General features: G+C 37.2%; 2 protein-coding genes and 2 long non-coding RNA genes across 9 annotated transcripts; 2 read left to right on the forward strand and 2 right to left on the reverse strand.

Annotated features, from left to right (window-relative positions):
* The first annotated feature begins 515 nt into the window (after positions 1-515).
* On the forward strand, positions 516-5549 carry LOC125278197. Its single transcript, XR_007187071.1, has 2 exons — positions 516-1115; positions 5266-5549. It is a non-coding gene; the product is annotated as an uncharacterized LOC125278197 (long non-coding RNA).
* On the reverse strand, positions 2215-16510 carry LOC125278186 (selectin P). 3 transcript variants are annotated; one of them, XM_048207065.1, is made up of 19 exons: positions 16312-16510; positions 15990-16056; positions 15485-15853; positions 15221-15328; positions 14951-15136; positions 13530-13718; positions 11902-12087; positions 11491-11676; positions 11208-11396; positions 10631-10816; positions 8616-8801; positions 8333-8521; positions 5826-6011; positions 5336-5521; positions 4919-5104; positions 4596-4781; positions 4062-4265; positions 2834-2956; positions 2215-2339 (listed from the first exon to the last, which is right to left on the reverse strand). In XM_048207065.1, the coding sequence occupies exons 2-19, from the start codon at positions 16054-16056 to the stop codon at positions 2272-2274; spliced, it is 3180 nt and encodes a 1059-aa protein (XP_048063022.1). In that variant the 5' UTR covers positions 16312-16510; the 3' UTR covers positions 2215-2271. The 3 variants fall into 3 exon arrangements, with proteins under 3 accessions (XP_048063022.1, XP_048063024.1, XP_048063023.1); XM_048207067.1 differs by lacking the exons at positions 8616-8801; positions 10631-10816; positions 11208-11396; XM_048207066.1 differs by lacking the exons at positions 4596-4781; positions 4919-5104; positions 5336-5521.
* Positions 16511-16640: 130 nt separating this feature from the next.
* Positions 16641-22317, reverse strand: LOC125278189 (L-selectin-like). Of its 3 annotated transcripts, XM_048207073.1 has the most exons (13): positions 21268-22306; positions 21098-21161; positions 20645-21013; positions 20373-20480; positions 19939-20124; positions 19720-19827; positions 18799-18984; positions 18582-18689; positions 18271-18456; positions 17986-18165; positions 17093-17179; positions 16961-16982; positions 16642-16869 (listed from the first exon to the last, which is right to left on the reverse strand). In XM_048207073.1, exons 1-13 carry the CDS (start codon positions 21268-21270, stop codon positions 16794-16796), a joined length of 1683 nt encoding a protein of 560 aa, XP_048063030.1. In that variant the 5' UTR covers positions 21271-22306; the 3' UTR covers positions 16642-16793. The 3 variants fall into 3 exon arrangements, with proteins under 3 accessions (XP_048063032.1, XP_048063030.1, XP_048063031.1); XM_048207075.1 differs by lacking the exon at positions 19720-19827 and having other exon boundaries at positions 16641-16869; positions 21268-22310; XM_048207074.1 differs by lacking the exons at positions 16642-16869; positions 16961-16982 and adding an exon at positions 17706-17785 and having other exon boundaries at positions 17092-17179; positions 21268-22317.
* A 1856-nt stretch (positions 22318-24173) lies between these two features.
* On the forward strand, positions 24174-27145 carry LOC125278196. Of its 2 annotated transcripts, XR_007187069.1 has the most exons (6): positions 24174-25644; positions 25757-25873; positions 25965-26016; positions 26301-26368; positions 26521-26588; positions 26843-27145. It is a non-coding gene; the product is annotated as an uncharacterized LOC125278196 (long non-coding RNA). The 2 variants fall into 2 exon arrangements; XR_007187070.1 differs by lacking the exon at positions 25965-26016 and having other exon boundaries at positions 24175-25644.
* Positions 27146-27857: the final 712 nt, after the last annotated feature.

The following is a 27857-nucleotide window of genomic DNA, read 5'->3' on the forward strand; positions in this document are numbered from 1 at the left end:
ATCCGAATCATGATTCGATACAAAAGATTCATAATGCTCCGACTCATTTGCGTCATGTCCGGCTCCCCAGATAGCAAAATACACTATGCCCAGTTCCGGTTAGATTCTCGCCTGCCGGAGACTTACCACTTGGCCCGCATCTGTCTGTAGCGATCGGGCCGGATGCGGCAGCCGTTACCTTGCCGACACTGCCACAATCAAGCCGGTATCAGGCCGTCACATTTTGATCAAAATCAACCAAGAATGCTGTAATCTCGACTCGTGAGACGTCATTGTTCGTAGAAAGTTAAAGGGATAGTTCACCCAAAAATGAAAATTATCCCATGATTTACTCACCCTCAAGCCATCCTAGGTGTATAGCCTATGACTTCTTTCAGATGAACACAATCAGATTTAAAAATATCCTTAGTCGCCCAAGGTTTATAATGGGGGCTGAGTTTTTAAGTAAAAAATAATGCGTCCATCCATAAAAATAAAAATAATAATAATAATCCATACGACTCCAGGGGGTTAATAAAGTCCTTCTGAATAGAAGTGATGTGTTTTTGCAAGAAAAATATCTATATTTAAAACTTTATGAATTCAAATAACTAGCTTCCGGCGGACAACCATACGCAGAATGCTCAAGTTGACTTGGGATAAATGAGTAATCCTCTGACGCAGGATGTAGGAGTATTGTAAGCTTAGACGCCTCTTGCGGTTCAAACAAATAGGGCTAGGCAACAAACTCAAGTTCCTTTTCTCTTATATTGAAATCCTCCAAAATTTCTCTTTGAAAATTATGGTTTGAGACTTATAATTCGTGACTGGTGATTTGTTTTGCTCTATCCTCTGCGCCTTCGCGTCCGTCATTACATTGTGCGTCAGGTCAAAGGTTACTCTTCCGCCGCAAATTGACTTGCGCATTCTGCGTACGGTCGTCCGCCAAAAACGCATGGCTTTGCTTCAGAAGGCCTTTATTAACCCCCTGGAGTCGTATGGATTACTTATGGATGGATACATAATTTTTTTATTTCAAAACGCAGCCCCGCGTCCACAACCATTATAAACCGTGGAGGACTAAGGATATGTTCGTCTTAAAGAAGATCGTCATAGGCTACACCTATGGCTTGAGGGTGAGTAAATAATGGGATAATTTTAATTTTGGGGTGAACTAACCCTTTAATAATGCACATAAGTTTTGATATAATCGGTGAAATAGCCTAATATTTTCTGTATCTGTCGACTGATGAGTGGACACGTCACTGTAATCTGCTTAAAACAGCACTGGCACGCAAATCGCAGTCTCTCGTGCATTTATTGGCGCGAAACTGTCAGTTGGCAGGCCAAGCAGCCAAAGCAAACGAAAAATAATCAAACGGCTATCATACGGTCACAGCGGGTAGCAATAGCCTCGTTATTATAACGATAGCAGCCAGGAGGCATCCAGTCAGCTGATCAGTTATTTATTACGCATTTCGTGCCAGGATGGGCTGCAGACCCGCTCCCTCTTAATATAATATAATTGGCGTCACGCTGCGTTAATGCCCGGACAGATGCGACTGGTTAGGTACCCGTGCAACTCTTCTCCTTCTGTGCTGAAATGCAGAAGAGCTCCTACTGATCAACAACAACAAAAAAATAAAACAAGGGCCATTCTTGTTAAGCAGTACATGTGCGTATTTCTTAATAAATTGGCTAAAATATTAAGCTCACTTTCACAAAAATCATATTAGCTTACAAAAAAATAGCTCACAAAAATTATTAGTTTCATCACATTTAATTCAACAGGGTAAACTATATCTGTAAATATAAAAACACTGTTCTGACACCTATTGTAAAACCTAGACATGGCAATAGAAAATGCTCATTAGTTCCTGACCCTAAAAGCTCTTACATAGAAGGAACAAGGTGAAGGAGCAACTAGAGGCCTATAGAGACTGTGAGCCTGGGTGACAGTGGGCATAGTGCCCAGAGACAGCACGTCCTGGACTGGGTGTCAGATCTGGGGCAGCATGTCCAGCATGAGGCTATATGAAACAGTGGGTGTGTGAGCGAGTGGACAACAGGGTATTTCTGGCAGTGTTTATACTGTCTCTCACATACTTGGTGAGGGTGCTACAGAGACACTAAGGAATGACCCTGCAGACAGTCACTAACTAATATTACATTATTATACAATGTTGGAAACAGACATGTTCTTTTATAGTGTGCAAATAACTCTTTCAAACACAGTTTTATTCAAATATTCATTTATTGGAAGCAAAAACAACATTGAGTAAATTTGTTTTTTTAATTGAATTCAAATGCCGGGTTCAAATCCCCCTTCCATTGATCATCATTCAGACTGTAATGAGCTGCTGTGGAGAAGAATAAGTGTGTTAAAGGGTTAGTTCACCCAAAAATGAGTTTATTGTATGGACAAAAACAACAACAACAAAAAACACTAAGACCTTTCACAAAATATCTTATTTCACAGAATAAAGAAAGTCATAAAGGTTTGGAACAGCATGAGGTTCTTATTTGGGGTGAACGGTAGGATAAACAAGCTTGTTTTAGTGCTAAAGCTTAATTTTCCCTGCATTTACTATACTGGTCCTTGTTGCATTAAACCAACACACATCACTGGCCTATACTTATTACAATTACCCCTAAGCTAAATTGACTTACTAAAGCTAACATCAGGTTTGCAAGCATTAAATAATCAAATATAACAATGAACAACTTGAGGCATTTGTTAAATACCAACCGAATAATATTGTCATCAAAAGCTATTAAATTACACTTTTTGATAGTTTAATGCTTTAAAAAAATGATTCTTCCAACAGTGGAACAGGACCATCCATTTTATTACCCTTTTTGGTGAATTGGCGCATCAACAAATACATTAGTCCTCCAAGCAGAAGTATACCAGCTGAAGAAGCAACTCCCACAGCTGTATACGTCAGCATGCCGGCACTCATTGACATCTCCTTTACTGAAAGCACAAAATAAATATGTCATAATGCAGGGATTCCCAAACATTTTTGTCACCCTAACCCCTTTGATGTAAAATATTTACTTGTGTCCCCTGAGATTTTTACTTAATATTGATAACAGCATCTGGATGTTCACGGTTCTCTGAGGTTAAAGGTTCAGAGATTCATTCTAACTTTTCATCTACTCATGAACCCCCTACAGTTCCCTCAAATCCAAGTTTCAGAAACCCAGTCATAATGTATTAGTGGCCTTCCAGTGTAATTATGCATTCTGCATTTTGTAATGTCATTTGAAATGCTAGTGTTAATAATGTGCATGCAGTATTTTCCCCACAAAATTTAAAGAGTTAGTTCACCCAAAAATGAAATTTCTGTCATTAATTACTCACCCTCATGTCATTCCAAACCCGTAAGACCTTCGATCATCTTCGAAACACAAATGTTTTTGATGCAATCCAAGAACTTTCTGACTTCCCTAAGCAACAGCAACATCATAACCATTTTCAAGACCCAGAAAGGTAAAGACATTGCGAAAATAGTCCATGTGACTACAGTGGTTCAACCTTAATGTTATGAAGCAACGAGAATACTTTTTGTGCACAAAAACAAAAAAACAAACAAAAAAACCCAGCTCATTATTGGCTGACTCCTGCGTCAGTTTCACATGCATTCGTCATGTTGCTCACGTGAACAGCGTCGGCCAATACAGAGTCAGCATTCTGACGTAGAACCCGGAAGCACTGCACTGTGTTCACAACGTCAACAGCGTAGGAGACTGACAGGGAAGAGTATTCTGTCTACACAAAAAGAATTCTGTCACTTCATAACATTAAGATCAAACCGATGTAGTCACATGGACAATTTTAATGATGTCTTTACTACCTTTCTGGGCCTTGAAATTGGTTATAACATTGCTGTCTATAGTGAGGTCAGAAAGCTCTCATATTTCATCAAAAATATCTTAATTTGTGTTCCGAAGATGAACAAAGGTCTTGCAGGTTTGGAACGACATGAGGGTGAGTAATTACTGATAGAAATTTCATTTTTGGGTGAACTAACCCTTGAATGCAACAAAAAAGATGGGTTAGGAGGAGTTGGCCTTACCAACACAACTGGGTGGAGAGTTGGTCCAGTACCCTTTGGAGGTGCAGATGAGCTGACTGGTTCCATTGAGCTCATGGTCTTTGGCACACTGGAAAAAACACTGAGATCCAAAGCTGAAGTTTCCATGTGGGTGAGAGCAGTTCATTGAGGGTGGAGGTTCCAGCTCAGGAAGTTGAGAGAATGAGAGGGGCGCACAACGAACAGCTGCCATTTAAAAGAGAAATGAAAGTAAAGCATTTAGTGAGAAATGTTTTTCATGGTTCTTACTAAGATCGGTTTTAAATGATATGGCTTGATCATTAATAATTATCAGTATTTAACAGGGGAAGCCCAGCCAGAACATTATGTGAATGTTAGTTTTTGGTTTTATGTAGTTCTTAATAGATCATCAGAAAAAAAAAAAAACTTCCCAACATTATGAGAACATTAGTTTATGGTTACAAAAATAGAACCTAAAGAAAATGTTACTTAAATTCAAAAAAATTGAAAAAGTAACCATATGGGAACGTTCCATTTTTGTCTAAAGCTATATACCAGTGCAAGAGGGCATCTCCTGACTCCAGTTCCCAGAAGCAGAGCACTCCATGCCTGGCTGTCCTTTAATTTCAAATCCAGCCTCACATCCCAAGAAGCATTGTGAGCCATAGCTAAACAGGGAGTGAGGATGAGAACAATTCATCCAGCCATTTTCTTGAGCGGTCAAAAGGGGGCACTGTTGAGCTATGGAAAATAATAAATAAATGTTAACACACAAAATAATCAGCTGCCTTGGGTCATAAACTTGAATGAATACAGGATATCAAAAGATGACTTATAATGATGCCTGAGGTGAAATAGGAAGACCCAAAAGTGATTACCCAAGCAGAAGGGTGGGGTGTCTGTCCACTTCCCCATCTCTAAGCACTCCATTCGGGGTGTGCCATGCAGCTTGAAGCCTTCCTTACAGCTCACTTCACACACTGTACCGAAGCTGAACTGCCCATGAGGATGTGTGCAGGTTACAGTACCATGAGAGGGGTCAATTACGGGGCTGCACTGCTGTGCTATTGGACAGAGAATCAAAAGTTCTATGATAATGCCTTACTGTCCATGAGTTTATAGTAAATTAAAGATTTCAGTGCTAAATTTTTGTTCTTTGTTTATGATAGGACAGGACTAGAGAAGGTGGCAATACAAATAAATTATCTATTGTCTGTTTTGTCAGATCTAAACCTCTTGGAGACCCAGTAACCTCCCTCAGTAACCGTCACAGAGTATCAAGAGAGTTTGGTAACCTTGACAAACAGGAAGGTCTTGGCTCCATTTCCCTTGTGATGTGCAGTAAGTAGAATTACTTCCATTCAAAGTAAATCCAGCTCCACACTCCAGCCAGCACAAGGAGCCATAGCTGAACTTCTCCAAACGGTCCTGACACTGCACAGTGCCATGCTGGAAAGACTCCAGAGCATCACATCTTATAACTGAAAAGATAAAAATGGCATGAAAGCATGTTTTGGCTGATGTAATTATTTCATCATTGTGAATGTGTGGTGTTGCTCTGTTGAAGATGTTTGTAAGCTGCAACAGCACAATATATATTTTGGTTTAGTCCATGTGGATTTATTAGCAAATCAAAACAGATTTGTATGGTTGTCCTATAATAACCATTTACAGAAGCCATCTAGTAATGTAGGGTTTTTGAACTGTATTTTGTATTGTATCTTTACAAATAATAATTTATTAATAAATAATTTATTTTTTAGGTTTAAATACATTTAGACCTACCTTCACATTCAGGTGTTGGTGCTGACCAGTTGCCATCACTCAGACAGGTGAGTGTGGGTTCTCCTCTTAGTCTGTATCCCTCCTCACAAGTAGCATTGCAAGAAGAACGAAAAGAGAACTTTCCCAATGGATCAGCACAGGTCAGGTGACTCTGTGCAGGGACCACAAGAGGGTCACAAGCCACAGCTTAAATTTGAAAGAGATCAGAAATTAATATTTCTGTTCTAAATAAACTCTTAAGCCTGATAATGTACAGTGTGTACAGAACAATAATAAAAATATATTTAATATATGATGGGAACCACTAAACGGTTCGATATATGAAGTGCCTGACAGAACCCTACTCTATTACCCCTTTTCCACCAAGGCAGTTTGAGTGCTGGTTCGGAGCCAGAGCCTAGTTTCAAATCAGTTCTTTGTCGTTCGACACACAAAGCACCAGCTCCGAACCAGAAAAAGTGGTTCGTAAGAAGCACCAAAACATTGCTGGGCTAGAAGTAAGAACCGCTTGCGTCAGGGGCTAGGGGCGGGGTTACTGTGACCAACAAGAAACTTGTGACCGCCATTTATGAAATAGCAGCTAATCGAGCTAATAGCAGCTCGATTGTAATCTCCGTCTATATTCAAATTACGGCGAGTCGTGTTTGAATGCCGATGTAGGTTCGCAGGGAGCGTTTGTAGAGCGTACGTCTCCTTGTACTTTTGGATTGTTCTCGCGGAGCTTTGATGTCATGCGCCGATCGCTTTGCGAGAGAATGATGCATCTCAAACGAGCCTGGTGTGTTTGTTAGTGATGTGTCGTTCTTGAACGATTCGTTCATTTTGAACGAATCTTTAATGTGACTCGGGAAGAACGAGTCGTCTCGGGGGGTGATTCGTTCAGTCGCGCATGTGCAATATTCTACAGGTTCTGTACTGCTAGAAGTAGTTCACCTGATGATTCAATTGATTAGTTCATTTCATGAGTCTTTCGGGTTTTGAGTCATTCCTTAATCACGTGACAGACCCATACGCTACCAATGCATTCTGAGCCGGAAAGAGAATTGATTAGTTCTTTTTATGAGTCTTTCGGGTTTTTGAGTCGTTCCTTAATCACGTGACAGACCCATACACTAAGCCAATGCATTCTGAGCCGGAAAGAGAATTGATTAGTTCTCTTCATGAGTCTTTCGGGTTTTGAGTCGTTCCTTAATCACGTGACATACCCATACGCTATGCTGTGTGACCCAAGCACATTATATTTATTAGTAAATAACGTTAACTCTCCAGTTTTGTTTGAGTTTGTGTTACAACTGTTAAAGCTGAAGTTATCATAACCTTGATGTTTTAAAAACTAACATTAATAATTCAAATTCAAAATGTTATTTGCTTTTAATTTATGTCATTATGTCCTTTTTGAGCAATCTTCTTATATTAGACCAATATGTCAAGTCTGCCTAGGAAAAGCAATTAATTATAACAGCAAACTCAAAATTGGAGTAAAAATGAACAAACTAGGCTATAAATACTTTGTATTGTAGGCTTGGATTATTATATTATTATATAGTCTAGTGTTTATTTACAGATAGACAGTCAAAAAGATAAATTAATCGATATTTTATTTATAACAGGGCTTTATTTATTTATAATAACACACCACAGATCCTCAGTAACAAAAACAGTGACAGAAATGTCAGAAATAGCGTATGGGTCTGTTACGTGATTAAGGAACGACTCAAAACCCGAAAGACTCATGAAGAGAACTAATCAATTCTCTTTCCGGCTCAGAATGCATTGGCTTAGTGTATGGGTCTGTCACGTGTTTAAGGAACGACTCAAAAACCCGAAAGACTCATGAAATGAACTAATCAATTCTCTTACCGGCTCAGACTGCATTGGTTTAGCATGGGACTGCCTGTCACGTCATTAAGGAATGACTTAAACCCGAAGACTTGTCAGACAAGAGGTGAGGTGAGCTTAATCAGCTTGTCATAAACTGAAGACCCAGGTAATGAATTAATCATTTCTGAATCTTATAGCATTGTAGTTTTGTATTGTTTGTAGTGGGATCAACGTTTGCATACGTAGTAGATGTGTTGGGGAAGTAACACGTAACATTTTAATTACATTTTGCTAAAATGAACGAAATGAACGAAATGACTCGAAAAAAGATTCGTTCATTTTGTTGAACGAGACTCAAAAGTCCGAGTCAGTAAAATGATCCGAACTTCCCGTCACTAGTGTTTGTGTTTGGCGCTGCAGCGCTAGCTTTGCTGTGAAATATGAGACGTATACAGTGACGTAAAACCTGGCTCTGTACTGGCTCTCTAGCCTGTGGAAAGGCAAACTGGTTCTTAGAAGGCTCGTCAGTTGAACCAACTCCGAACTGGCACTAGCACTAGCTCTGAACTAGCACCCAGTTCGTGCTGGTGGAAAGGGGGTATATGTAGAACCTTTTCTTCTAATAGTGAATAACATTTCATGTACCGTAGTTTAATGGTATTAGGTCAACAAATATGATGCCAAACCTGCACAAGTGGGTGTACTGTGTGTCCAGTGCCCAGTATGGTCACAGAGAGTGGAATCTGCACCTTTGAGCACAAAACCCTCTTCACACTTGAACTCACAGCTGGAGTTATAGCTATTGTTGGAGAGGGGGTGTGTGCAGCTCATACTTCCAAAACTTGGTGCATTAGAGAAAGGTGGACACTGTATAGCTGTGGGATAATCAGAAGCAATTCAAAGTGAATCTGTTGGACCTATGAACTGAAAATATGTGCATGTATATATAGTGTTTAAGAAGCAGGTTACCATGGCAAACAGGGGGGATGTGACTCCAGTTCCCATGTGCTGTACAGTTAGTGGAATTTGTACCATTGTGGACAAAACCAAAGTCACATTTTACCCAACAAGTGGAGCCATAAGCAAACTCCTCCACAGGGTCAGAACATTGCAGGGAGCCATGTGGGCTGGGCTTCAGTGGGTCACACTTTACAACTGCCAAAAAATGATTACGACAAATCAGACAAGACAAATTACAGTTGTGGCCAGAATTATTAGCCCCCTTCAGAAATATGATCAAAGATGACTCTAAAAATAAATCTGCATTGTTTATCCTTTTGATCTTTAATTCATAAAATTAGCAAAAATCTAACCTTTCATTGAAGGAAAGGAATTGAAAGTGGGGGGAAAATAACATTAAGAAATAAATGTTTTTCTCCAAAACACGTTGCCAACAATTATTAGCACCCCTAGAATTTTTTATGAATAAAATATCTCTGAAGTATATTCCCATTCATATTTAAGTTTTTTTTAGCTCACCGGGGTGATCATGAACATGAAATTGTCCAGCCATGACTTCCTGTTCCACAGGAATATAAACATGAGGAAAGACAAAGGCCAAATTCCCTTAATCATTCATCACAATGAGAAAAAACAAAGAATATAGTTCTGATGTGTAGCAAATGATTGTCGAGCTTCACAAAATAGAAAGTGGCTGTAAGAAAATAGCTGAAGCATTGAAAATCCCCATTTCCATCAGGGCAATAATTGAGAAGTTCCAATCAACTAAAGATGTTACAAATCTGACTGAAAGAAGACATGTGTCTAAATCATCCTAATGCGCAGTGAGGAGGAATGTTTAAGTGTCCAAAGACTCTCCAAGGATCACAGCTGGAGAATTGCAGAGATTAGTTGAGTCTTGAATCTCAGAAAGCCTAAAAAAAATTATCAAAAGCACCTACATCCCCACAAATTGTTCGGGAGGGTTTCAAGAAAAATCCTCTGCTCTCATCCAGAAACAATCTCCAGCATATTCAGTTGTCAGACAAGACTGGAACTTCAAACGGGACGAGCTTCTATGGTCAGATGAAACTAAAACAAGAGCTTCTTGGCAGCAAACCCACCAGATGGGTTTGGTGCACACATGGATAAAAAGTGCCCCATGCCCACGGTTAAATATGCCGCTGGATCTTTAATGTTGTGGGCCTATTTTTGTGCTGGAGGTCCTGGACAACTTCAGATATATCATATCATGGATTTTATCAAATACTAACAGATAAAAAATCAAAACCTGACCACTTCTGCTAGAAATCTTATAATGGGCTGTGGTTGGATCATCCGTCGGGACAATGGTCCAAAACAAACATCAAAACCAGCACAAAAATGTGTCACTGAGCACAAAATGAAGCTTCTGACATGGCCATCCCAGTCCCCTGACCTGAACCCTAAAGAGAATGAGTGAAGTGAACTGAAGAGAAGAAGCACCAGCATGGAGCTGGAATCTGAAGGATCTGGAGAGATTCTGTATGGAGGAATTGTCTCTGATCTCTTCTCGGGTGTTCTCCAAACTCATCAGGCATTATAGAAGAAGACTCAGAGCTGTTCTCTTGGCAAAAGGAGGTTGCAAAAAGTATTGAATAAAAGGGTGCTAATAATTGTGGGCAACGTGTTTTGGAAAAAAACATTTATTTCATAATGTTATTTCCCCCCCCACTTTCAATTATTTTCCTTCAATGAAAGGTTAGATTTTTGCTAATTTTATAAATTAAAGATCAAAAGGATAAACAATGCAGATTTATTTTTAGAGTCATCTGATCATATTTATGAAGGGGCTAATAATTCTGGTCACAACTGTATATACTCAACTGAGTATGTGGTAATGTAAAAGAGCACTCTTTTTTTTTTTTTTCTTTTTTTTTTTTTTTTGAAGTGGACTTACAGTTAGAACATAATGACCTTTTTTTCCAGTGCTCACATTGTGATGGAAATGTAGATTCAATAAGTCTGTATGACACTGAGAAATCATGTATGCTCCAAAAACCCACCTTCACATGCAGGTGTGGCTACCGACCAGTTGCCATCACTTAGACAGTTGAGTGTGGCTTTTCCTCTCAGTTTGTATCCCTCATCGCAGGAAACATTGCAAGAAGAACGAAAAGAGAATTTTCCAAATATATCAGCACATGTCAGATGACTCTTTGCAGGGGCCAGAACAGGATTACAAGTCACCACTGCAACAAATGCATAACTCACATCAATTAAATTATTACCCATGTCTGTTTAAACACACAAAAACCTTAATAACCTCTTTTCTTTATTGCAAAAAAAACCCCACCTTCTTCTTTTTTTTTTTTTTTTTTTTTTTTTCTTAGAAAGTGCACTTCCAGGGCGTGTCTTAGAAGTGTTACCCAACATTAAAATGTTTTGCAAAAACGAAAAGGAAGTGCACTATCTTTGATATCTGCACTTTCTGAACTATTAAAAACTTTTGGCTTTTTTAAATTATATTTTTCCCATTATGCAGCTTTTGTTAAATCATGTCAACATGCATAGTCAGTGCACTTATATGAACCAGCAACTGCCTGCTGATTCATTGAGGAATGTTCTGCAGATGTGCTGTACCTGTGCAGGTGGGGGGTTTGTGTGTCCAGTGGCCAGTGTGGTCACACCAGGTTGTATCTGAGCCTTGGAGCTCAAATCCCTCCTCACACTTGAACTCACAACTGGAGTTATAGCTATTGTTGGAGAGGGGGTGTGTGCAGCTCATACTTCCAAAACTTGGAGCATTAGAGAAAGGTGGACACTGTATAGCTGTGGGATAATCAGAAGGAACTCAAAGTCAATCTGTTGGACCTATGAACTGAAAATATGTGCATGCATATGTAGTTTTTAAAAAGCAGGTTACCATGGCAAACAGGGGGGGTGTGACTCCAGTTCCCATGTGCGGTACAGTTAGTGGAATTTGTACCATTGAGGACAAAACCAAAGTCACATTTTACCCAACAAGTGGAGCCATAAGCAAACTCCTCCACAGGGTCAGAACATTGCAGGGAGCCATGTGGGCTGGGCTTCAGTGGGTCACACTTTACAACTGCCAAAAAATGATTACGACAAAACAGACAAGACAAATTATATACTCAACTGAGTATGTGGTAATGTAAAAGAGCACTCTTTTTTTTTTTTCTTTTTTTTTTTTTGAAGTGGACTTACAGTTAGAACATAATGACCTTTTTTTCCAGTGCTCACATTGTGATGGAAATGTAGATTCAATAAGTCTGTATGACACTGAGAAATCATGTATGCTCCAAAAACCCACCTTCACATGCAGGTGTGGCTGCCGACCAGTTGCCATCACTTAGACAGTTGAGTGTGGCTTTTCCTCTCAGTTTGTATCCCTCATCGCAGGAAACATTGCAAGAAGAACGAAAAGAGAATTTTCCAAATATATCAGCACATGTCAGATGACTCTTTGCAGGGGCCAGAACAGGATTACAAGTCACCACTGCAACAAATGCATAACTCACATCAATTAAATTATTACCCATGTCTGTTCAAACACACAAAAACCTTAATAACCTCTTTTCTTTATTGCAAAAAACCCCCACCTTTTTTTCTTTTCATAGAAAGTGCACTTCCAGGGTGTGTCTTAGCAGTGTTACCCAACATTAAAATGTTTCGCAAAAACGAAAAGGAAGTGCACTGTCTCTGATATCTGCACTTTCTAAACTATTAAATTATATTTTTCCCATTATGTAGCTTTTGTTAAATCATGTCAACATGCATAGTCAGTGCACTTGTATGAACCAGCACACTGTAAAAAAGAAAAAGTTAGTTCAACTCAAATTTTCAAGGCAACCAACTGCACAGAATTTTTGAGTTGAAGATATCAACTTAATTTTTTAAGTTTTGAAGAACTACAATTATTAAGTTGCGTCAGCTAAGTTTTTCAAGTTCTGACAACTAAGTTTTTTAAATTCAAGTTACTGGAACTTTCAAGTCTGTAAAAGCTTACTATTTTGAGTTCAGATTACCATCCCCTGTAATAACTTATTATTTTGAGTTTAAATTATGATCATGCAATGCATGATGGGAGCCGTGGATGACTTTTGATTGGTGGCACCCAGAATGCATTGCAACATGCTTTATTATTCTCACCATTGTTGAGATTCACAGGATGATTCTTGATCTCTGTGTGTCTAAATGAGAGCTTTTTTTTTTTTTTTCCTAAGAACTTTTGATGAAACCTTTGAATTATTTTGAAAAAAAAAAAAGGATCTTCTGTAGAATCACAGTGCTGCTGTAATCAATAATGTAAATCTAATTCAGAGATTGGGCTCTAAATGAGTTCAGTGATTCAGATCAAATAATGATTATGTGAAAACATAACCAACACCACCTGATCATCTTTTCTCTTTGCTTGTCTGGCTGTTACAACTCAGCTGCAGCAGCCCAAACAAATTCTAATATTAGAAAGTCAAGGGTCAAGAGCCCAACTAAAGCAAACCATGACCTCTGTGATGGTGGCTTAAAAATTGTGATTTTCTCCTTTGGTGATTCTGCTTGTTATCATCAGGTGTCTTCAATAATGCTCAATCATCACTCAATTAATCACTTAATTATCTCATTAACTTTAACACTGCTTCAGTGGGTTGCTGTGTGGGAAATTTCAAATGAGCATGCGCAGATAAGTTGAACTCACTCTAACTGGGTGTCAACTACAACTTCAAAATAAAATCAACTAAATTTATAAAATAAGATGAACTTTTCCTCAGAAACGTCTAAAAGTGAGTTCAAGTGGCTTACAACAGATAGTTCAAGTTCCAACTAGCAATTTTATTGTCAGTGTATGCAAAAATCTTAGTAAGGTGAACAATTTTGAGTTGTCGTTTTTACAGTGCAACTGCCTGCTGGTTCATTGAGGAATGTTCTGTAGATGTGCTGTACCTGTGCAGGTGGGGGGTTTGTGTGTCCAGTGGCCAGTGTGGTCACACCAGGTTGTATCTGAGCCTTGGAGCTCAAATCCCTCCTCACACTTGAACTCACAGCTGGAGTTATAGCTATTGTTGGAAAGGGGATGAGTGCAGTTCATGCTCCAACCACCAGGGGCATCAATGATCGGCAGACACTGGACAGCTGTATGGATAATGTCATTTTAAACAAGTAAACACCTCAGACAGCAATATAATAATAATCTTATGTTTTATTACCCAAACTAAAAAAATGCTAACAATTTCTACCCCAATATTGCTAGTAAAAAATTTTAGTAAAAAAAAACGTGAACATTTGAAGTAGAAAGACTTAAATAGTATTTACTTGTTAAACATGTTCCACATAATTTTTTTTTTTTACAACTTCGAAAAAAATATTTTTACTGTGCACTATGTAAGGGATGATGTACATCCAGCCAGTTGTTATCTCAGAATAAACAGAGAATAGTTTATTTTGAGATAACAACTGGCTGGATGTACATTATCTCACTTATTACATGGCTACTTACCACATAAGAAAATAATTACAAACAAAATATTGATCGGAGTCGAAATATTATATTAGCTCTTTAAACACAAAGCTTTCGCGGAGAGAGCGGTTAATGCTAGCGTAGCAAGTTCAAACTAGACGGACATTTAAGAGATATGGTACAGTCATACCACATATTACTACACGGCATTTTGCCACATAAATAAAACTGTTTATAATCTTATAATCAAATAGTCGCAAAATGGCAGCAACTGCATTTGTATGAAACAAAAGAGCGAGTCCGCAATACTGGATGACATAATTAAATAACTGTACACAAAATATTGATTTGACTGAGTTTAAATATTTTATTAGCTCACCAAACGCAAAACTTCCACGAGGAAAAACGACTTCAGTTACCCGGATGAGCCTGTGTTATCTGTTTTTAGCGGTTGTTATCGGAGAATAACATACCGCTGGATGGCGCGATCGACCAATCAGAATCAACTATTCCACAGAGCCATGTAATAACAAGATATAATCTCAGGCCCGTTTACCTCAAGAACGATAACTTTATTAACACACACCATGGACAATATCGTTCTGTTTATTCTAAGCACGCTTTGCAGTTTTGTCATATGTAATGCTCGAGCTCTTTAAAGCAGGATAGATTCTGATTCTCAATGTTTTTATCATTCATCAGCTGGAAAAAAATTGTTCTGAAAGTGATTCCAACGATATCGTTTCTCTGTGATGTTATTGTTATAGTTGTGGTATTGACTTTGCTATTCTTTTATTTAGAACTATTTTTAGAACTACATCTTTATCGTGATAGTTATTGTCCGTGTGAACGGGCTTTAGAGTTACTGCAGTACAATTCATGCATGGCAATGTATTCTGTACCATACCCCGACAAACAGGAAGTGCGTTATCCCAGTGCTCAGATGCAAGGCAGCGTAGCCTTTGTTCCCCCTCCAGCTTGAACCCTGTGTCACATTGGAACTGGCATGACGAGTTAAAATGAAATGCTCCATAGATACCCTCACACTTCACAAAACCTTGCTGTGGATTTTTAACTGGCCAGCACTGAACAACTGCAAAAGTGAAAGTGATAACTTGGTTACAAAATGCACAAACACACACTGAAGATATCTGAACATGAACGGGTTCTACAGCACCTTCCTCACAGCGTGGGCCCCTAAAGCCGGGGTCACATTGACATTCATAGCTCCCAATAGTCTCCACACACTCAGCGTGCTCACTGCAGGATTTATCTGAACAAGAGGCTACACAGAAAAATCAGGTGTAATGACTACAAAGAAATGCTGAGCTTTCAATCAGAACTGGATATCTGATTGAGCATCTTCATATAATTTGAATTAAATTTTAAATGAAAATGATCTCAACTCAAATCAATATTTCATGGTATCAAGTGTGTTCACCTAAATAACAGAGAGCTGCTTTCTTTTTGTTGCACCTCTCATCATTCCACTTGGCTGTGTCTTTTTGCCTCCTAATGTAGATCTCTACACAGTCTTCTCCAGTTCCCCGATTATTTGGTTCATTTCTCGCCCAGTTTGCTGCTTCAGGGACCAAGTGCTTTTTGGTCCCAACCCACATCCAGTGGCCATCAATCTTCCTAATGCCAATCCAGTAGTATGACGAATGGAAGGGTAGAATTTGGTTAAGGTATGCAATTTCTTCCTGGTTTTGGATGGCCACCATATCAGTGAAATTCTTTTGACACCATTCACGAGCTTTTGTCCAGTCCATATTAGTGTCTATGTTGTAATGGTAAGTCCAGGCCTTGACTGATAAACACAGTTGTGTTGCATTAAAATGTATTATATACAACATTTTAATTTGCTCTTTTGTTCATTTTACTGTGAAACTCTGTAGGTTATCTAAGAAACATGTTGATTAGAAATAGATTAAATGAGAACATACCATTATAAATTCCAGTTATAAGGAAAAGACATCCAGAAAATACTCTAATATCCACCCACAAAACCATCTGAAGGATGTGAGAAATGCATATGTGTGAGTGTTTATTAAGACACTATTTGTATTCTAATTCATGCATGTCATCAAACCAAAGGGTTTAGAGGTCCAAATGTTACTGATCTTTTTATTTGCTGGTATAAATTTTATTTGATGGTATAAAAATGTTACTCTAAAAAGCATTTGGATTTCTAAACCCTTTGGTTTGATGACATGCATAAATATTCTAAATAAATATATATATAGTAAAGCAGATTGTTCATCTTACCTTTTCTGCAACAATGCAGTTTCTTTTATTCTGAGAAGATGTTCAGTTTAATGCATAGGAAATTGCTGTCAAATATGATTTGCCAATATTCAGACAGTTGCACTGCATGGGAACTAAGTGATGGGAAATTGTGTAATAGTACTGCCATTAAAGGAAAAGTTACAGCACAACAGCATTTACGAGACTATTGTTATATACCAGAAATTAAATAGTTTATCATTTGTAATGTCATTCTCCAGTTCACACTGAAAATGTTTTTTTTTTTTTTTTTTTTATATATATATATTTTTTACAGCAACAGTGAACAACAATACAACATCAAGCATTTTGTGCAAAAGATGACAATGGGATTACTGACTTTATTTCATTTTTTGTATACACAAAAGCTATAGTCTCTAAAAAATGAGAACGAACTGAAGAAGATTTGGCAATTAAATAAAAAAAAAACAAATTAACATCAAGTCCCTTTATTCAAAGACATCTTATGCTGAATATAGAGGGCCATCTGGTGGTGTTTGTTCTGCTTCAAATGCTGGATTCAGTGTTTCCTGTTGAGTTCTACAAGAAAACATAGAGGAGTAAGATTTACATAAACTGTACATCTAAATCATTGAAACTGTTTAGAAAACTTAAAGTAAATATAATTTACCTCATTCTCACTGCCTTTTTACCTACAACCAAATTTTAAGAGGAAAAAACATTTTTAAAATAAATAAATAAATTGATTAAATTGAATAAAATGATATTTGATAAATCCTTCAAAATGTCACGCTGTACTCACTCTTTCTGCGCTTGGAGCAACAAAACCAGCCACAAAACAATGAGATGACAACAGATGACAAAAGAGCAATCAGAGAATGGATAAAACCTGAGGAAAGATATAACAATATTATAAGTATATTCTTTTAATGCAAAAAAAAGTTTTTTATATAAAATTTAAAAACTACTGTTGATGTTTTTTTCTAAAGTGCATTCATCCTTTATTTTTTGATCCCTGACATTTCTACCCTTTAAAAATAATGGTTTGATTTAATCATATTTTTTGACCATGGTGTTCATGTATCATTTTGAATAATGTTCCTCAAAAACTCAAAATAGTTTAAATGTAACAGGGTTGGTTTTTGTAAGAGATTTTTTGTGGGAATGATTTAGAATTAAATCAGTTATGTATTCAGATTATAAATATATTATTATATTTATTTAATAAATATGAAAACATACTCTAATGGGGTTAAAAAGGAGACACTCTTATATATAAAGGTTCCTTATTGGCATTGATGGTTGCATAAAGAATCTGAAACATCCATGGAACCTTTCCGTTGCACAAAAGATTCTTTAAAAGGTTCTTCAGATTATTAAAATAAAAAGAAAATTGTTGTTGAAAGAACTTTTACTGAAATGTTATTTGGGGAGCCAAAAATGATTCTTCTATGGCATTGCAGCAAAACCCCTTTTTGGAATCTTGTGTGTAGTGCTGTAACAATAAAAAAAAAATATTGGTTCTTTCTAAGGCTTCATATTCTTGATTAGGATATTTCTTGTATATGATATTTTTAAATAATTGAATAACAAACATTTTTTTTTTAATGAAATTGTTAAAAAATTATGACCAACATGGTGCTCTCATAATACTCCATATTTGTGGTACACAAATGAAAAGTGCAAACTACTTACTTGCACACATCAGTGGAAAGGAAGACTCCCACATGCCATCAGCTCTGCAGGTGAACTCAGCGAAGCCCAGCAGCAAATGTCCAGGTGGACACTCTACTCTACAAGTAGATCTGGAGCTGTCATGTCCTTCAGTGCAGTTCATCAATCCACCACCAAACAAAAGAAGGGGAAAACACTCCACTGCAATAGGAAAATACCTCAATCTTACATACATAATATATTTATATATATTAAGAGATGTTAACACAGAATCATAATATTGAAGTAGGCCTACATATATTGTACCTGCACAAGAAGGTGGAGGTACATTCCATGCACCTGAGGAATTGCATTGGAGCTCAGCCGTGCCTCTCAGCTTATAACCACCAGCACAGGAAAATTTGCACTTTGAATTGAGGGAATGATTCCCATACAGACCGGAGCATTCCATCCAGCCATGCGGTGGTGCGGATAGTTGCTCACATGACACGACTGGAGAGAGAGATAAAAAAGTAATATAAACTATTTAGAATTATATATAGTTTTATCCATTATATTTCACTTCATTGCTAAATCTTTCATCACTTTATATTTGTTGAAATACTGTTTGTTCTGACCTTTTTCACAGCGTGGCCCAGAGAAACCTGGCTCACATACACAGGTGAAGTTGTTGACTTGTTCTCTGCAGAGCCCTCTATCACTGCATGAATTGTTTAGACATTGTGCTAAAAAATTAAACAGATTTATAAGAAGCATCCTTTCTGGACTGTAAAACACTCCATTTTTCTTTCACAGAGATGTCTTTCATAATATTGAAATATATATATATTGTACCTGTACATGAAGGTGGAGGTACGTTCCATGCACCTGAGGAATTGCATCGGAGCTCAGCCGTACCACTCAGCTTATAACCACCAGCACAGGAAAATGTACACTTTGAATTGAGGGAATGATTCCCATACAGACCGGAGCATTCCATCAAGCCATGCGGTGGTGCGGATAGTTGCTCACATGACACAACTGGAGAGAGAGAAAAAAATTGCACGATCAAAGAATGTCATTGTCACAGAGACGAACTCCGTGATTCCCTCCTCTGGCCACCAGAGGGCGCCATCACCCGAATACTGACACACACACTCACACACACACACACACTACATCTCCCATAAGCCCCGTACCTTGGCGCTAATCACCACACCCAGCTGCCGTGCATTACCTGGACTATATAAGCCACTCTCAACCTCACAGTCATTGCGAGGTCTTGTATTACTATGGTTTGCATTTCTGAGCGTTCTTTATTCTGATTGTCTGCCTGTTATTGAACCAGTTTGTTTCCTGATTACAATTCTCTGCTGCCTGCCCCTGGATTATTGACTGTTTATTGGACTTGTGATTGATATCTGCCTGCCCTGATCTATTGCCTGTTCTACGACCATGATTCTGCCTTGTCCCTGCTGTACCTGTTTGCCACTGTTTGACCATTGCCTGTTTGACCACGAGACTTGTTAAATAAAGCCTGCTTATGGATCCCACTTTGTGTGATGACTCGTTACAGTCATAAGTAAAGATTATCAGAATATAAACTATTCAGAATTATATATAGTTTTATCCATTTAACACTTTTTTTTTCATGGGCCCCATCAGAACAGACCTTCCTTGGGCCATCATGTTGAGAACCACTCAATTAAATTATGTTTCACTTCATCGCTAAATATTTCACCACTTTATATTTGTTGAAATACTGTTTGTTCTGACCTTTTTCACAGTGTGGCCCAGAGAAACCTGGCTCACATACACAGGTGAAGTTGTTGACTTGTTCTATGCAGAGCTCTCTATCACTGCATGAATTGTTTAGACATTGTGCTGAAAGAAATTATATAGATTTATAAGAAGCATCATTTCTGCACTGTAAAACACTCCATTTTTCTTTCACAGAGATGTCTTTCATAATATTGAAATATATACATATTGTACCTGCACATAAAGGTGGAGGTACGTTCCATGCACCTGAGGAATTGCATTGGAGCTCAGCCGTGCCACTCAGCTTATAACCACCAGCACAGGAAAATTTACACTTTGAATTGAGGGAATGATTCCCATACAGACCGGAGCATTCCATCGAGCCATGTGGTGGTGCGGATAGTTGCTCGCATGTCACGACTGGAGAGAGAGAAAAAATTGAATGGTCAAGGAATGTCATAAGTAAAGATTATCAGAATATAAACTATTCAGATATATTATATATAGTTTTATCCATTTAACACTGTTTTTTTTCTCCCTGGGCCCCATCAGAACAGACCTTCCTTGGGCCATCATGTTGATGACCACTAATTTAAATTATAATATGTTTCACTTCATCGCTAGATATTTCACCACTTTACATTTGTTGAAAAACTGTTTGTTCTGACCTTTTTCACAGCGTGGCCCAATGAAACCTGGCTCACATTCACAGGTGAAGTTGTTGACTTGTTCTGTGCAGCGCCCTCTATCACTGCATGAATTGTTTAGACATTGTGCTGAAAGAAATTTGATTTATAAGAAACATCCTTTTTGGACTGTAATTTTTCTTTTATAGAGATGTCTTTCATAGACTCATTAAGGTTATTTACATAAAGACACTGTACAAGTGCTCTAACTGGAAATAAATGAACAAACTGAAAAACTAACTCAGGCTCCTTACCTTTGTGACACACGGGATACTTTGGTCTGGTGCAGCTCTCATCATTCCACTTGCCGTTGTTTTTTGGGTTGCTGATGTATTCCACACAGTTTTCATCAGGCAGAACACTGTTGGGTTCTTTATCTCCCCAATTTTGATAGTTCGCGATCTGTCCATTGGCAACCCACGTCCAACTGTCATTGATATTTTTGAGTCCAATCCAGTAGTAAGGAGATGAGGATCTACTTGGCAAATCTTTTGTAAGGAGATTTGTTACATTTTCATTGTGAACCATCACAATGTCTGTGTAATGTTTTTGACACCACTCCCTTGCCTCATTCCAATTCATTGCCTTGTTATGTAAGTGATATGTCCATCCTTCAACACTGACTGTAATGTTTGGAAGTAAAATTTTTAAGTTAAATCTATTTCTCAAATTATTTTTAATGTAGAATGAATGTAGAAGACACTTACCCAGTATCAGCCAGAAAACTGCTATGTGCACAGACATAGCTGTAAGCTTCACAACACCTCCAGTCTAAACAATTAAAAACAGCAATTTAATTGCACATATAAATGCAGTCTTTTTAAAAAGGTTTTTATTGAACCAAAAAGCTTACTATAAAATGCAGACTCATACATACCATGGTCTTCTTTAGTCTCCTTTCGACTAAATCACTTGTCGTTAATGGAATTTTGTTTGTAGTTACTTTTCAACAGTCTGTTCTCAAATAAAGTCTCTTTTACTCTGTTAGCAAAGTGGGTTTTCCCACCAGATATATCAGTCGTTCGCATTAAATTGCAGGATGTTTTCTTTAGATTTGAAAAATAACATTATGCAACATGAAAATAAAAGAATGGCACTTTCTGGAAATGGTCATCTTTTATATGTTCTTTTATCTTTTTATAAAATCATCTCTTGCACAAATAGAATGAGATGCACATGGTGATGATTTTGATAATTGAACAACATAAGACTACACAAATAAAAAAAGAATAAAACAAAATGTGTTACATTTCAAGAGATAATGTAAACAAACACTCCCTGATTATATGCAGCTTCAGGGAAGGACACAGTCACAGGATACGTCCAGATGAACATGACCCGGGTTATTTAAACAAAATCATTCACTGCACTCACAATGCTAACTGGTTTATGCACTTAGGTGAGGAAAGATAAAGAGGTGGAGTGACTTAAATTCCAGCCTTTATTTAGGTGTTAGAGGGATAGTTTATCCTAAAATGAAAATTAAGTCATCATTTACTCACACTGCTATTTAATGCCATATGCCTTTCTTACTTTTATGGATAGAATTTTTTTTAAAAATGTCCCACTCATGCATGTCCATTTAATGTTTAGCGACCAGCATCAAAATCTTTTAAAAAGACACAAAAGTATCACAGAATGATCCTATCCCAGATAGCATGTGATTCTTGAAACAATGTTGAGTCATTGTTGATGCGTCAATGCTAATTGCATTGAATTAACGTTAGAAAGTGATGTTGCTTTAGTATCACTCTTGCACCCTCAGTTAATTTTGAAGCAATGTTGAGATTTCAACCTCAAATCAATGGTAATATTACTGATTCAACATTAGAAAGTGATATTTTTTCAACATCACTTTTGCACCCTCAGTTAATGTTTAAGCAATGTTGATCAATGATAATGCTATTGAATCAACATTACACTATGACTGATTCTACATCACTGATGTTGAACATCCACCTCTTTATCTTTCCTCACCTAAGTGCATAAACCAGTTAGCACTGTGAGTGCAGTGAATGATTTTGTTTAAATAACCCGGGTCATGTTCATCTACATCACTGATGTTGAATCAATATTGGAATTAACAAAAAATTATCAATGGTCATATTGTTGAATCACCATTACACTATGATTGATTCTACATCACTGATGTTGAAGCAACATTGAAATTTACAAAAATGATCAATGGTAATATTGTTGAATCAACGTTACACTATGATGTTGATTCTACATCACTGCAGTTGAATCAATATGGAAATGAACATAAATGATCAATGGTAACGTCAGTGAATCAACATTAACAAAAAATAATCATTAGTAATATTATATGATCAATGTTAATAATAATGTGAAAAGTCAACATAAAATAATGCTCTGAACAACATTAAGATTTCAGCTACACTTCAATGGTACGTCAACTAATTTCTGACCATTTCAAAGTTCTGTGAAAACCTTTTAAAACATATATGACACCTTGCCAGCAGTTGAGTCAGTTTCTTTTATTTGACAGTTTAACACAATCAACGGCAAAGAGATCTGAAAACTGAATTCTTTAAGAGTGGGGCAAAAAGGACAAAAAAATTACAACCTTTAAAAATAGCATTACTTTCAGAAATCTTATGTCATCATCATTACTACAAGTAGTCCAATGGCTCAAGTTTTCAAAATCTGGCTTGCATCAGACTGCCTCTTTTCCTTTGGGTTCTCTGAAATCTGAAAAAGAAAGCATGATGTTACTTAAGAGCAAGTCAATTAAGTTGTCATACATTGTCAAATTCAACAATGTTAAAGGGCACCTATTATGCAAAATTCACTTTTACATGGTGTTTGACCATAAATGTGTGTTGGCAGTGTGTGAGCAAAACCACCCTAGAATGAGAAAAATCCACCCAGTGCTTTTTTTTACAATCTCAATAATTCATAAGCACTGTCTCAGAACGCCCTGTTCTAAGATTGCTCTCACTGTGACGTAGAATTGCGCTAAGCCCCACCCACGTGGTTTGATTGACAATCTGGTTTTGGCATAGACCCCGACCTCGGTGATCTGTCAACCATCCTCCATTGTTTCAACGACAGCCGGTAATGTCTCCTAAGAAACATAAGTGTTCTGTTGTGGGATGTAATAATGAATATAGTAGTTTTCACTTACTTCCGACATCAGAGCAACTGAAAACGCAGTGGATGGATTTTATTTACGAAGGAAAGGCGCCACTCAAAATTCCAAAATACGTTTATGTTTGCGCGAATCATTTTTTGACTGACTGTTTTGAGAACTAGGGTCAATTCAAAGCAGGTCTTGCTTCAAAGTTAATCCTCAAGTGTGGATCGTTGCCTACTGTTCGCGATCCAACGTCACCTCCAGAAGAAGTAAGTGTATTTAATGTTTTTTGAGCAAATAGTCATTTCAGTCGATGTCAGCCAGTTCAATAACAAATGCGTCTAAAGTTGTTGTTGTCGTCGTAGAATGTCTGTGTATATAATTTAAACCTTGTTTGTATAGTGTGTATCCACACGTATATATATATTTTTTAAAGATATTGTATTAAAACTGTGTATGTTTACTTAGCAAATGTTATCACAGTATTTGTGTTTGTAGTTTCAAAAAAATGCGCGAACGTTATCACAGTGTGTGTGTGTGTGTGTGTGTGTGTGTGTGTGTTGCGCATCCATAATTGCAAAGGGGACGCGATTAAAACTCTATAAGTACATAAATGTATCAAATAACCATTCAGAGACGTCCTGCTCCATTCTCAATTGTGTTTCTTCTGCCGGAGTCTCTTCATCATCTGGGTCTGATTCCGGTTCAAACATCCCAGCTAACAGGGAACGTTCCCAGAACATTCACTAACGTTCTTTAAAAGTTGTGTGAATGTTAGTACAAAACGTTATCAAAATAATGTTTTTGGAACGTTCTTATAACGTTATTAACGTTCTTATAACGTTTAGAGAAAACGTTCTGGGAACAACGTTCTTGGAACATCTTTAGGACGTTATTTGTACTTGATGAACGTTCGCATAATGTTGATAGGAAACGTTATTAGAACAACATTCTCAGAACGTCCTTATAACGTTATTAGTATTTTCTGAATGTTATCATAATATTATCATAAAACGTTTTGGGAACAACGTTCTTGGAACATCCTTAGGACGTTATTTGTACTTGTCGAACGTTCGCATAATGTTGATCGAAAACGTTATTAGAACAACATTCTCAGAACGTCCTTATAACGTTATTAGTATTTTCTGAATGTTATCATAATGTTATCATAAAACGTTTTGGGAAACCACGTTCTTGGAACATCCTTAGGACGTTATTTGTACTTGACAAACGTTTGCATAATGTTGATAGGAAACGTTATTAGAACAACATTCTCAGAACGCCCTTATACGTTATTAGTATTTTCTGAATGTTATCATAATGTTATCATAAAACGTTTTGGGAACAACGTTCTTGGAACATCCTTAGGACGTTATTTGTACTTGATGAACGTTCGCATAATGTTGATAGAAACCGTTATTAGAACAACATTCTCAGAACGTCCTTATAACGTTATTAGTATTTTCTGAATGTTATCATAATGTTATAAAATGTTCTGGGAACAACGTTCTTGGAACATCTTTAGGATGTTATTTGTACTTGATGAACGTTCGCATAATGTTGATAGAAAACGTTCTTAGAACAACATTCTCAGAACGTCCTTATAATGTTATTAGTATGTTCTGAATGTTTTCATAATGTTATCATAAAACGTTTTGGGAACAATGTTCTTGGAACATCCTTATTTATACTTGATGAACGTTCGCATAATGTTGATAGAAAACGTTCTTAGAACAACATTCTCAGAACGTCCTTATAATGTTATTAGTATGTTCTGAATGTTTTCATAATGTTATCATAAAACGTTTTGGGAACAATGTTCTTGGAACATCCTTGGGACGTTATTTATACTTGATGAACGTTCGCATAATGTTGATAGAAAACGTTCTTAGAACAATATACTCAGAACATCCATATAATGTAAGTATTTATGTTCTCATAATATATCACGCACGGACATTTCAGGACTCGCATTTTGAGCTGAATCAGACTCTCAATTCCTGACGCCACTGAATCGAATCTTTTTGGAATCGTTTACTGTCTTGATTCTCGAGTCTGTTCTTTCCCCTCCCCCACTGCCTCACTGCAGGCAGCTCTTCTCTTGCGCGCGCAGCAGCAGAGCGTCCGTTATTTTCTGAGGCTGAGAAAACGTAAATGGTAAGCTTGAATTCATAATACTATTTTAAATAACATATATGCCAGAACATAACATCATAATTTCAAAGTTGTATATTTTTTTATTCTTTTTCCAAACTGTTTATTTTTTTAGCCTGACGTTGCGAGCCGTTCGTTCCCGCTGCTGCTCCATTCAAATCTTGAGCGCGCTGACAGGGTCCGGTATTTTCATCATAGAGAGATTTACACATAGGATTTACATCATAAGAAGGTAAGTGTGGACCCACAAAATAATTGTAAATAACATGTTTACACAACACAACATCAAAAGTTTTTCGTTTTTTGTGAACCGCATTTTCTAGGCCGCTGCCTTTCAGTTATTGCGCGCGCTGACAGCGTCCTGTATTTTCAGAGGTAAATATCAGACGAAGCGATAAGTGCAAAATCATAAAACAATTTTAAGAGTTGTTATCAAAACATATGATTACGCGTTGATGATATAAATTGAGTGTGTGTATGTTATAAAATTAACTAGTTTGGTAAACTGCTAACTGATACTTAGCTGCCACATACACAAGAAGTTAGCTATTAGTAAAATATTCACGTTTATTAATTAATTCTAGTCTAGCTAGTGTGCTTGAGTTGTTATCTTATTTCTCTGACAAATCAGCAGACACTTTCCTCTCAACTGTCCACAGATGCTTCAAATACAGCACTGAAGGAAGAACTGCACCTCATTCTTGCAAGGCAGACAAGGACAGAAAAGGTGTTTTACCAACACTTACATTAAAATATATCATATTTGTTAAAGTGTACATTTCACTCCTGTTATTCATGTTTAAGTGTAGAAATCTACAATTTACTTTGTCATATTATAATGTAATTTCTCTCTCACTATATATGTATATGACTGTTTAGGCCAGGTGATAAATGCTGCTATTCTTCTCTAATACTGTTGCTCTTCAAAGAACATGGTCATCAATCAGGTAACTTGCACACTGAAAATCTTTTTTTTAATACAATTCAGTTACACAAGTTATCTTGTATTTTATTCAGCTATTGAAACGACAAGAAAGCACTTTTACTTGTTTTTATTTTTTCCATTATTATTGCTGTCTATCTAACAAAATTGTTTTGTATTATCATTAAACTGTACTATGACATGTCATGTTGTAACCTCTGCAGTGAGAACTGTAATGTATTTAAAGAAAATGTTTTTATTTTATTTGTTTGGTCACAGGATCCTCCATTCCCAGCTCCAACCAGTCATCTGAAGGACTGCAGCGATGGGAACCCTTTGAACCACAAGTGGCAGTTTCCACCGGATGAGAAAGGACATGGTAGAGGATGATAGACCCCTATTGATATCTCACTGATGTTAGCCTGCTGTACTGACTGTATCACACACACACAGTTTTGTGCTCAAAAGTTTACATCACATTGCAGAATCTGAAAAATCTTAGAGTTAGTTCACCCAAAAATGAAATTTCTGTCATTAATTACTTACCCTCATGTCGTTCCACACCCGTAAGACCTTCGTTAATCTTCAGAACACAAATTAAGATATTTTTGATGAAATCTGATGGCTCAGTGAGGCCTTCATAGGGAGCAATGACAATTCCTCTCTCAAGATCCATTAATGTACTAAAAACACATTTAAATCAGTTCATGTGAATACAGTGGTTCAATATTAATACAAGAATATTTTTGGTGCAGCAAAAAAACAAAACAAAATAATGACTTGTATAGTGCTGGCGGATTTCAAAACACTGCTTCAGAAAGCATCAGAGCGTTATGAATCTTTTGTGTCGAATCAGCAGTTCAGAACACCAAAGTCACGGGATTTCAGCAGTTTGGCGGGTTTGACCCACGATCCGATTCATGATTCGATACACTTATTAATTTATACTTCCTGAAGCAGTGTTTTGAAATCGGCCATCACTAAATAAGTCGTTATTTTATTTTTTTGCCGCACCAAAAATATTCTTGTTGCTTTATAATATTAATATTGAACCACTGTACTCACATGATCTGATTTAAATATATTTTTAGTACATTAATGGATCTTGATAGAGGAAATGTCATTGCTCCCTATGGAGGCCTCACGGAGCCATCGGATTTCAACTAAAATATCTTTATTTGCGTTCAGAAGATCAACGAAGGTCTTACGGGTGTGAAACAGCATGAGGGTGAGGAATTAATGACAGAGTTTCCATTTTTGGGTGAACTAACCCTTTAAGGTTGAACCACTGCAG

Source organism: Megalobrama amblycephala, linkage group LG11 (assembly GCF_018812025.1).
Source record: "Megalobrama amblycephala isolate DHTTF-2021 linkage group LG11, ASM1881202v1, whole genome shotgun sequence".
Taxonomy (NCBI): Eukaryota; Metazoa; Chordata; class Actinopteri; order Cypriniformes; family Xenocyprididae; genus Megalobrama; species Megalobrama amblycephala.

Bases quoted from the DNA above. Each gene is read 5' to 3' on its own strand.
- LOC125278186 (XM_048207065.1), bottom strand. From the start codon at position 16,056: ATGGTTTTGTGGGTGGATATTAGAGTATTTTCTGGATGTCTTTTCCTT. The intron at 15,854-15,989 runs GTATGTTCTCAT...TGTGTTTATCAG, and splicing joins TATAACTGGAATTTATAATG to TCAAGGCCTGGACTTACCAT. The intron at 2,957-4,061 runs GTAAGGCCAACT...TTGTGCTTTCAG, and splicing joins CTCTCCACCCAGTTGTGTTG to TAAAGGAGATGTCAATGAGT.
- LOC125278189 (XM_048207073.1), bottom strand. The intron at 18,985-19,719 runs GTCAGAACAAAC...CTCTCTCTCCAG, and splicing joins TGGGCCACACTGTGAAAAAG to TTGTGTCATGTGAGCAACTA. The intron at 17,180-17,985 runs GTAAGTAGTTTG...ATCTTTCCTCAG, and splicing joins CTTTCCACTGATGTGTGCAA to GTTTTATCCATTCTCTGATT.